We start from the raw sequence: 10,629 nt of genomic DNA, 5'->3' as shown, positions 1-10,629 counted from the left end.
GTTTAACCCATTAAACAGTTGCACCATGCAAATATCTATTAAACACTCACTGAAGATAAAAATTTAACACTCACTTGTAGCTCCCCAAGGCCACAAAGAACAGCAGCAAGCAGCTGGCAAGTAAAAATTCTTCCTTGACTTGCATGTTTTGTGTTAGTTTAAGCCACCATTAACTGTTGCTAAAATACAATTCTATTTCTTAAATCCAGTAGGTTACAACCTGACTTATAGCCTACCTAGCTCTCTAACCTGCAATGCCAGAAATTCACCAATTAAGTCCAAAAGGTTTCATTAGCACAGAAAGTTTTTTTTCAGGAGCCAGTTCTTTGACACAGCAAAAGAAGGATGCTCTGCAGAAAAGCAAAATATTTTAAGATTGTTTAATACTTAGGACCTATTGTTTAATATTTTCATCCCTGATTTTCTGACAAAAAGTCACACCAGAAACTTTGTTTTATATTTTTATTGTATGCCAAAGTTCATTAAAGATGAGGGTTTGCTTGTATAGAAGTTACTCAACAAATGTGTCTAGGCAGAAATTTGTTAGCAATCTGACTTATTTCAAAGCATAAGTTTGTTCAATTGGGCCACAAAAATAATAGTGTACAAGCAGTAACTAAGGAGCTGTAGATTCAAGGAGTTTCCAAATATCACAGATCTTGAGATCTCATCAGGAAATAAATCAAGGCAGTCACAATAGAAAATAGCAGCTCCATATAGCTTTTTCAAGTTTTAATTTTATTCAGGAGGTGACAGTTCAGTTTGCCTCATTCTTCGAAGCTTCATCGAAGTTTTCAACAAGATCTAGAAAAAGATTGTTGGAATTAAAGTTTGACCCACTTCCCCTTTGCCAAACATTTTGGGTTTGAATTTTTTTCATAAGTCCTACTTCACATCAAGTTTTTACTACAAAAACTTACAGCTTGTAAAATACAGAGCAAATACTGCTCAACCAAAGAAATTCTGGACAGTTCATTAAAAAGCACAATTCTAAAAGCATTTAACTTCACTTCAACAACTGGGCAGTGATTCTGACAAGGTAGTTTCTCATGAAATAATAAATAATGATCTTAGTCGTAGCTATCACTTCAACACAGGAACAAAATGCTAGCTCAATCTGTGAAGTCTTTCATGGTATCTGAAATTAATGAAATACTCTGCCCACAGAAATTCTGTGACAAGAAGTCACTAGACATCACTCTTACTATCCGTGGTCTGATCTGATGCTATGTGTAAGATCTCTCAGCAAAATTCAGTTCCTTCTCCTCCACTGCATTTTTGTTCTTACCTGGAACTTCATCGTCATCATCTTCACCAGTAGCAAGTGGTGCTTTTCCATCCACAGCTGCAAGAGCAAGTAGTTCAAAAGCTTCATTCAAGCTCACCATAGGCATTTTGGGTTATTGTTTAGCTTTGTGTTTTTGAAAACATTATCAAAGATTCTGGGCTAAGCTGCAATGCTTTATCCAGTTTTGTAAATAAAACTCTTTATCTAATGTAGGAAGTTCACATTCCCTTTTTTACTGATAATGCTCTAACAGCCCAGTAATAAAATTAGAAGATGCACGCTAAACAGCATACTAGTCACCCTCTTGTATGTAGCTATTGAGTACTCTGCACAACAATAATTTCCAAATACCAGTGGAGATTGATTTTACCAGTTTTTCCTAAAAGTAGGTTAGTTTACTACTACCATGAACTACCACATGGCTCTTAAATTTACATATTTTACATCACCAAGTTTTAAGGACTAGAAAGGATCTTATTATTCTACACATTCAAAGAAAGCTGAGGTGTAATTGTGAAGCTGAGACATAACATATGAAGGGAGACATAACTAGAAGAAGTACTTAAAAGGTATTACTGTTCCCAGGCAAAGTTGGAGGAATATGGAACTGGATGCAGTTTTATGCTCCTTAGGTAGTTGAAGTGACCTAGTGTTCTAGTCCACATGTCTGCAGACTCAGTAATTTCTTTAACCATTCCTGCTGCATTTGACAGAAGTAGTGAGAGTTAACCATCTCCATTGTAGCAGACCAGTGAGCATCTGCTGAACTGGGCAGAAGTGCAATGCTACGAACAGGTATCTCAAGTGTCTGGGCGCCTGTGCCACTACTCTACAACTATTCTTAGCTGTGCTGTCACATTGTCTCTTACTCTCTACTACCTTAACTTTTAATCCTGTAATTAATCCTTCTCCATTTTTAAGAAAAGCGTGAGGAAAAAGACGGTTTCTTACTAGATCTGTATATTAATTTCCATAGAACCAGAACTGATAAATAAACTTGGTTTTGAAAGGACTTAGGACAAGGACATCACTGACCTTTTTTTTTTTAATCAGCAGAAAGTTGTTAAATCTTAAGTGTGTCTTAACACTAAAAACATTTGAAAAGCAAACCATGTTATTTCATCCTAAATTACCTGCATTCTCTCTCATCCCCAAGACCAGTCCCAGTTTACTTTAGCATCTCAATCATCACAGATGCTTCACTCACTGATGTTAAGGCTTCCAAATCTAGCTAACAATGCTGAAGAGAAAGTTTTGTGCAACTAGTTCTGACATCCCCTCTTAGTGTAACGAAACAGCCAATTACTAGAACATAAAATTAATCACTTCAACCAAGCTTCCCTCTTTCTAAAACTCCACAAATTAGCTTAGCCTCTTAAAACTGGTTTCTCATTGTTATCAGCAAACAGAACTTCAGCAATCATTCTAAATCCTTCCAAGTACTCTTTTTTTCAAGCTCTACTACTATCACACAGGTGACATTAGAAGAGAGGACTTGAGGATCATGATAAAGAATACTTTACCTCACATCTTGAGGACTGCTTCTAGCAAAATTTTTTTCATTGCTAAGTTGCCAGGAGGGCACCATCAATTTTAGGAATGTAAATAGAGGCTGCTTTGGCAACAAAGCAGAAGAAGAAGAATAAATTAACAATCAAATTAGAACAGCCAAAGACCAGACACAATGATTTTATCTCGTTTTTTCCATGTTTAGGCTGTTCCATATCTTTAAAGGAACTGGCTTACGATATTTCAGAAAGTACACACAGGACACAAGCAATGTTCCCAGTGTCAACAAGTCTTTCACTCCTGATTTTCATCCTGTAGCAGCAGCAACTTTATCAAACACTTCATATTTAAGTCCTTCCTATACTTCTCCCAGTTTTAGAAGGAACAAATGTTCATACTTTTTGACTATTTAAAGTATGGAATAGGAAGTTGGTGTATCTGGCTAAATGCTCGTATCAGCCCGGATCTCTACATGGTTTTACACGTACTGAAATTATAATGTACTTCCTCATAAATACCCTGTAATTTCTTCCTAGTTATCAAAAAGCTTTCACCTTCAAAGAAATACCTTCACCACATCTGTGAGGGAGAAAAGCAATCGGAAGGTATCTGTTATGCCCCTCTCCCCATTAATTACATTTTCCATTCCAAGTGTCAAGAGATATATTCAAGTTTATCCTTCTTTAAAACCTAACACTTACAGAGTAATTAATCCACCCAGCTATAATGAACAAGATATGTCAAAATATGGCAGCCATATCAAGAAGGAAGTACCGGAAAATCAAGTCTGGCTACAGTTTTCGGGTGCTAACCCAGCTGTAAGACACACTAACAGGTGACTTCGCTTTACTGAGTCATACTTGCCATTGGGTTTGAGCTATAAGTAAAATTGATTTTAAGGTTTTTGTTTCTTTATAAGCATTTTATAACATGCTTGCAGACAACAGGAGGGCACTGCTGCTACAGAAATAAGCCTCATGTCAGCTGCCAGCATGAAACACATTCAAGTTTCAACCTACATTGCTTGGGTAGGGCTTCTGCCAATCTCCTGAGGCTGGTCAGACTGTCAGCTCCGAGCTGGTTTAGGATGCTAGGCAGCATTTCTGTCAGCTGCTTTGTCTCAGCATGGCCGGTGATAGTGAAAGTGTTAGCAGCCAGAGATGCTTGAACTTTTGGGTTATTGAAGTGAATGACTGTTCCTTGATTGGTAAACATGTTTACCTGCAAGAAAAAAAAATCCAGTATTTGAAGCAGTCTAACAGGATTTTTCAATTTAACAGGAAATTAAAATTCTTAAAGCTCCAGGAAGACCTGTTGATCATTTACAGACAAGTTTAAGAGCTATGTTACTTACCAGAAAATTGATTTTATTAGATTTTCTATTTAAATATATCTTTTTTTTCCCTTTGAAGCAATTACCTCTTCAATTCCAGAAATATTGTTGACTCCCAGTTTCTTCAATGAAAACTGAAGTTTTTTATCATCTGCTGTAGCTGTCCTGTGAACAACCTTCTTCTTTCTGCGGGCAGTACCCTTTGCAAAAAAAAAAAAAAAAAAAAAATTACACGATAAAGCTCAAGTAGTTCTCACAAACTCTAACCCTAAAGGCTGCATAATTACTTTACAATCTCTACAAATCAACTTATCATACTGCATCTCTGTTTCAGTGCATGTAACCCTGCTGCCCAACTGCACTACAGCAGTCTTTCTCTTTCACTAAGGCAAGATTTGTACACGTAGGAGAAGCATAAAGTTTTAGGAAGCAATGCCATCAGAGAATATTTATTCCACAAATGTCATGGTTTACTGCAACATCTTAGAAAAGGGAAGTTGCAAATTTACCCTTATTAACCCAAGTCATCACAAGACATAAAACTGAAGAATGAATATTTTCAAGCAAATTCCAAAAGTTATTAGTTTTTCCTTATATTATCTTTCTTAGATTATAGCCAAATTTTGGTAAAAGTCAGAGGCCATAAGGCTATGAACACATCATTAACAAATGAATATGAGAAAAGTCAAAATACTACATTTTTATTCTAAATAGCCATCTTTCATCTGACAGATCTACATATTTGAAGAATGCCTACTTTTCCAAAATATTTCATAAATACATTTTTAAGAATACTTCTGGTGTTTTAGACCAACCCTGTTTAGAAACCAAACCAGCAAAGGTTAAGTTGTCCTACAGACCCAAAGCTCTAGATTTCTCCAGGGAAGTAAATGTTCCAGATTAGAATGCATCTTTCTATATGAAAAAGCAGAAAATGTCATTCTCCAATTGCTTGCACAAGGGTTCAAGAAAATCTGACATAAAATGTCTGTAAAAAAAGTGAAACTAAGCTACTTTTTGACATAATGTAACTACTAATCTAAGTCCTTCCACTCCAGCTGCTCACCTACCAGGTGCTAATAAGAAGATAATGTGTTGCTGCCTGGCTGTATAAGTAACTGCAATTCCTTTTCAGTTTACTGGCAGGAGTTTAAAAGTTGGCGGACAGTAACAACTCTAACATAAATCTGTTACCAACAATGAGGAACATTAGTGACAAATTCATATGAAACTAAGAAGAAGTTGGAAGACTACCACTCAAACATTCAAGTTTTTGTCTAGAAAACTTGTTATTTTGTCTAGAAAACTTGAAAACACCCTGCTACTGTCAGATTAGCATACACAGCGGTTTGGAAACTACAAGTAATTGAAATGTTTTATTTTAGTGCCTTGCCTACCCAAGAATTGAGCTAGATAAGGCATATGCTAAGTTCCTCTGGACAACAGAATTCTCAGTAAATTTCAGAATATTACGTCTTGAATCAAGGAATAAGGAGGAATATGTACCTCCTTCACACCCGTCTCAACTTACATGGCAACAATGCAATGAAGATATTAGGAATAACTTCCCATTATAAAAAATAATAATATGGCAGGTTCAGGCATTCCAACGATTTCACAGGCCAATTTTAAAACTAAATGACCATTCTAAGGTTTGCTTAATATCAATAAAAGCCCTGTACTGACCAGCAAGCTGCAAGAACTGTAATCGGAATGCATGCTATCAACAAAATAGTACAGGAGTTCTCTAATTAACCATTAACTTATACCAAGAATATGTAAAACTAGCAAGGTAGTTAATTACTACATAAACCCTGTTTTACGTCTGCCTAAATCTTCAGAAATTTGTGAAAAGGAGAAAAAAAAAAACAAACACTGGAATGAAAGTTCCTGGAAACTCTGTCAGCAAGAGTTCTGTTGAATAATTTGTTATCTAGAACATTGTGTATACTCCCTCAGGTATGAAAGATTGCTGAAAAATTCCTGAATTAGAACTGACACTGCAATTAAAATGTTTGCTGTCATATGACTATATTAAACATACTTTTCTCACACTATAACTAAACACACAACACAAATACATATATTCAGATATAACAAAATGAAGTTTTTCTGATTATATTAGTCTGCAATTACAGAAGAATAACAAGTATAGAATATTCAGCTTTGTGCAGAAAGGCAAAAAACTGCCTTGCGCACCCTAAGTGTTTTTGACAAGTATTTTTGACAAGTCAGTAGCATACAATCTGTTATGAAAACTATACCCAAACTCAGTTGCTGTAAGGTATACTCTCTTCAAATCCCACACGTTTTCTAAACTAGCCCATAGAATTAGCATGGGATGGCTGCAAGAGGACTACAACAACCATCTACTTCCAACCCTCCTGCCATGGGCAGGGACACCTCTAACTACACCAAGTTACTCAAGAGTCTCATCCAACCTAACTCTTAATACCACCAGGGATGTGGCACCACAGCTTCTCTGGGCAACTTGTTCCAGTGCCTGACCAGCCTCACAGTAAAGAATTTTTTCCTAATATCCTACTTTCAAGTTAAACCCATTCCCCCTCGACATGCTACTACATGCTCTTGTAAATAGTCTTGATGCATCTTTCCTCTAGGCTCCCTTCAGGTACTAGGAGGCCACAATTAGGCCCCATTCCCCGTTTTTTGCAGGCTGACCAGCCCCAATTCTCTGAGACTGTTCTAACAAGAGAAGAGCTCCAGTCTTCTGATCAACTTGCTGTCCCTTCTCTGGACTTGCTCCAGCATCTCCATGACCTTCCCATGCTGTGACCCCAGAGCTGATGCAGCACTGCAGGTGGGGTCTCAGCAGAGCAGAGCAGAGGGGCAGAATCCCCTCCCTGGCCCTGCTGCCCACACTGCTCTGGATGCAGCCCAGGACACGTGTGGCTCTCTGGGCTGTGAGTGCCCATGGCTGGGTCATGTCCAGCCTCTCAGCCACCAGCACAGTCAAGTCCTTCCGGGCATCTCTTCATCCCCAGCCTGTTCTTCATCCCCAGGGGCTGCCATTACCCAGCTAATATTAGATTCCCATTCACACTAATACAGAATATTAAATCAGCTGTAACAAAACATACACTGAGAGAAACGCCGGGAGATTCAGCCACTTCATATTGCACCTACAAAAGTGACTTCAGAGGCCCTGGAGGAGCACAGATTCCCTTCAGGACACTCCAGCGAAGCTGAGAGCACTCAGGGCTGCTCCACACATCCGTTTCCGGGACCCCTTGTGCCAGGCCCGATATACGGGCAGGGACACGCAATCCCGACGGCAGCGCAGGGAGGCGGCTCCTACCTTGCCACCGATGCGCACTTGGGCCTGAAGCTTGGCCAGCTTCTCCTGGTTCATGATGGTCTCCTTCATCTGCGGAAACAACCAGAGCGGGTGTGGGAACCCAGGTGGGCACAGGGGGCTCCGCAGCCGCCCCTCACACACACCCACACGCGTCCTCCGCGGCACGCGGGCAGCCCCGCCCCGCCACAGGGCCGGAACGGTGTCAGACCGCGGGCAGAGCCGCCGAGCCCAGCCGAGCCTCCCTTCAGGCCCGGCCCGTAACTGCCGTCCCTTTCCCCAACCACCACCGCCGCCCACCGCCCCCGGCCGATTCACGCTCCCCTCCCGGCCGCCCCCCGCCGCCCCCGCGGTACCTCGGCGAGCGGAGGGGCGCGGAGCGCGGCTGGAGGCGGCGGGCAGGACGCGGGCCGGGATCCGCACGCGGGCACAGCGAGATGGCGGCCGGAAGGAAGGACCTGCGCGCGGGGCCGCGCGTGCGCCGCGCCGGGCCCGGCAGGGGGCGCCCTGCCGCCCTGGGGATGGGCCGGGCCTGGCGGGCCCTGGAATCCCGGGATGTGCTGTCTTGGGGGAGACCTGCGGCGTCGTTGAGTCCGCCGCGTGAGCGATCATCGCCGTGTCAACCAGACCATGGCACGCAGTGCCACGGCCAGTCTTTCCTTAGACAACTTCAGGGATAGTGATTCTAACATCTCCCTGGGGAGCCCACTCCAATATCTTGTCAGCCTTTCTGTGAAGAAATTCCTCTGGATGTCGACCCTCCCCTTGCTGCACCTCCTTTCATGAAGAGAGAGATTGAGAGACTGATAAGGTTTTAGAGACTGATAAGGTCACCCATCAGTCTCCTCCAGGCTAAACAACCCCAGCTCCCTCAGCTGTTCCCCATAGGACTTGTGCTCAAGACCCTTCACCGGCTTTGCTGGCCACCTCTGGCCTTCTACCAGCACCTCAATGTCCTCCTAGTGAAGGGCCAAGGACTGGACACAACACTGGAGATGTGGCCTCACCGGTGCCAAGTACAAGGGGACAATCACTGTCCTGGTCCTGCTGGCCATGCTATTGCTGATCTGGGCCAGGATGCCATTGGCCTTCTTGGCCAACTGGGCAGAGCTGGCTCATGTTTGGATCAGCACCCCCAGGTCTTTTTCCTTTGGGTAGCTTTCCAGCCACTCTGGCCCAGCCTCTGGCACTGCCTGGGGTTATTGTGGCAAAGCACTCATCATGCCTGCCCTCACCATGCCTCCGATGACCATGCCTTATTTACTTTGCTGCCCTCTTACCCACCCTACTACCTGCAGCTTTGCCAGGGAAGTTCACTGCCACAGGCTTGATGTCCATGGTCTGGCATCACAGAGTCACAGAACCACTGGGGTTGGAAGGGACGTCTGGAGATTGTCCAGTCCAATGCCCCTGCTAAGTCAGGATCACCTAGAGCAGGTGACACAGGAACATATACTGGTCTGTTTTGAACGGTTCCAGAGAGAGACACTCCACAACCTCCCTGGGCAGCCTGTTCCAGTGCTTGGCCACCCTTAACATATAGAAGTTATCTCTCATGTTGGGGTGGAATTTCTTGTGTTTTAACTTACGGCCGTTGCTCCTTGTCCTGTCACTGCACACAACTGAAAAGAGTCTGGCACCATCCTCTTGACACCTGTCTTTGAGATATTTGTACATATTGACAAGATCCCTTCCTAGTCTTCTCTAGACTAAACAGGCTCAGCTCCTGCAGTCTGTCATAAGAGAGATGCCCCAGCAGTTGTGCTTGTGTGCCTGGACTCTCTCCAGTAGTTCCTTGTCTTTCTTGTACTGAGGAGTCCAGAACTGGACATGGTGCTCCAGATCTGGCCTCACTAATTATGTGTTTATTATTTTTCATGCTAGAAAACGTGAGCATTATGTTCCTTTCTCCCTTTTGTAGTGCAGGCCCTCTCTCAAAGCCCATGGCTGTGCTTCTCCCTGATGCCCCCAGCAGCTCACCTCATTCCTCCCAGCTGGCCAGTGCAGAGCTCTGTGGTGGGACCCCGTAAGTGAACCAACCCCCGATGCCCCCAGCTGCCCCTGCCCAGCCAAACTACTGAATTCTTTTCTGTCACCACTGCCTGTGTAACAGCCCTTGTTCTTTTTATTTCTTCCACTTTGTGTGTTTTTCACTGTGGCTTTTCCTTCTCTGTTATGTTATTGTAATTTATAAACTACCCACATGCGGCTGCTTTCTGCTGGTCACTGGATGCCATCTGTGTGCCCTTGCTGGATCCCTCAGAGATGTTCCCCTGTAGCCGTTTTCCCTCACTGAGGCCTTAATCTACCCTTTTTATGTATTGTCAGTCTTTGTGTTTTCGAAGTCCTATTCTGAGAGCCAAACACACACACCTCTCAGGCCCTAACTCATGCAGTTGCTGCTGCCTTTGAGTATATGTAAACCTTGTTCCTCAGTTGGCATTTCTGAGGCAGAGATCATTCACAGTCTACAATTTCAGTCCCCCACAAGTTTGGCACTGTGTTTGAGTTTACTCTGACGAGTGGGACTAATCTCACAGCCGTGGGGAACACTCATGTCTGGCTCCAGCAGAAGGCAAAGCAGTTGATGCAGGAGCTGTGTTGCACAGCAGAGGGCAGGAGCAGATTTATGGGGGAAGAAGTCTGGCATTCTCATCAGTGCTAGACCTGCTCACTGAGTGATGCAAGAGAGGAGGAGCCTTGTTGCCCCATGGCCCCAGTCACCACCACAACTGAACCTGATGACCCTACTGGGACCAGGAGAAATACTGCTGACCTTGCCTTCTCACCCTGTATTTTTATGCTTTTTTATACTTACTCTTCTCTGGAATATCCTTAGTTAACTATTCTCTTTGGTCTTGTTTCTGTAAGACTATGTTAATAATTAATCTATCCTTCTTTACTGATAAACGTTGTCTCCCTTGTTAGTAATCCCTAGAGCCATGATTTTGCCAAGGAACTACTTTTCATGTGTCTGTAAATTCAGTTTGCTCTTATGTTATCTTTTCACTACACCAGAGCTGAGTGATAATATGTACAAAAGATACGGATCCTGTTAAAATCGAGACCTTTGTAATTAGTGAAAATTAGTGATAATCCCAAGACAACTCCATCTGGTGGGGATAGAAATTTTTCTGGAGATGATGATTCAAAAGGTACTGCCAAAGAGCAGCAGCCTCTCTG

At 42.8% G+C, this 10,629-nt stretch overlaps 1 protein-coding gene across 1 annotated transcript; it reads right to left on the bottom strand.

The window, feature by feature from the left end:
• Window positions 1-448: 448 nt before the first annotated feature.
• BTF3 (basic transcription factor 3) lies at window positions 449-7,948 on the bottom strand. The gene is made up of 6 exons (XM_038125511.1): window positions 7,803-7,948; window positions 7,450-7,518; window positions 4,217-4,330; window positions 3,817-4,018; window positions 1,289-1,345; window positions 449-804 (listed from the first exon to the last, which is right to left on the bottom strand). Exons 2-6 carry the CDS (start codon window positions 7,516-7,518, stop codon window positions 758-760), a joined length of 489 nt encoding a protein of 162 aa, XP_037981439.1. The 5' UTR covers window positions 7,803-7,948; the 3' UTR covers window positions 449-757.
• Between the last annotated feature and the right edge of the window lie 2,681 nt (window positions 7,949-10,629).

Source organism: Motacilla alba, chromosome Z (assembly GCF_015832195.1).
Source record: "Motacilla alba alba isolate MOTALB_02 chromosome Z, Motacilla_alba_V1.0_pri, whole genome shotgun sequence".
Taxonomy (NCBI): Eukaryota; Metazoa; Chordata; class Aves; order Passeriformes; family Motacillidae; genus Motacilla; species Motacilla alba.
The sequence above is the reverse complement of the archived record's forward strand: the minus strand, read 5'-3'. Positions and strand labels throughout refer to the sequence as shown.

Bases quoted from the DNA above. Each gene is read 5' to 3' on its own strand.
- BTF3 (XM_038125511.1), bottom strand. From the start codon at position 7,518: ATGAAGGAGACCATCATGAACCAGGAGAAGCTGGCCAAGCTTCAGGCC. The intron at 4,331-7,449 runs GTAGGAGCCGCC...TTTTTTGCAAAG, and splicing joins AAGTGCGCATCGGTGGCAAG to GGTACTGCCCGCAGAAAGAA. The intron at 805-1,288 runs GTAAGAACAAAA...ATCTTTTTCTAG, and splicing joins TGATGACGATGAAGTTCCAG to ATCTTGTTGAAAACTTCGAT.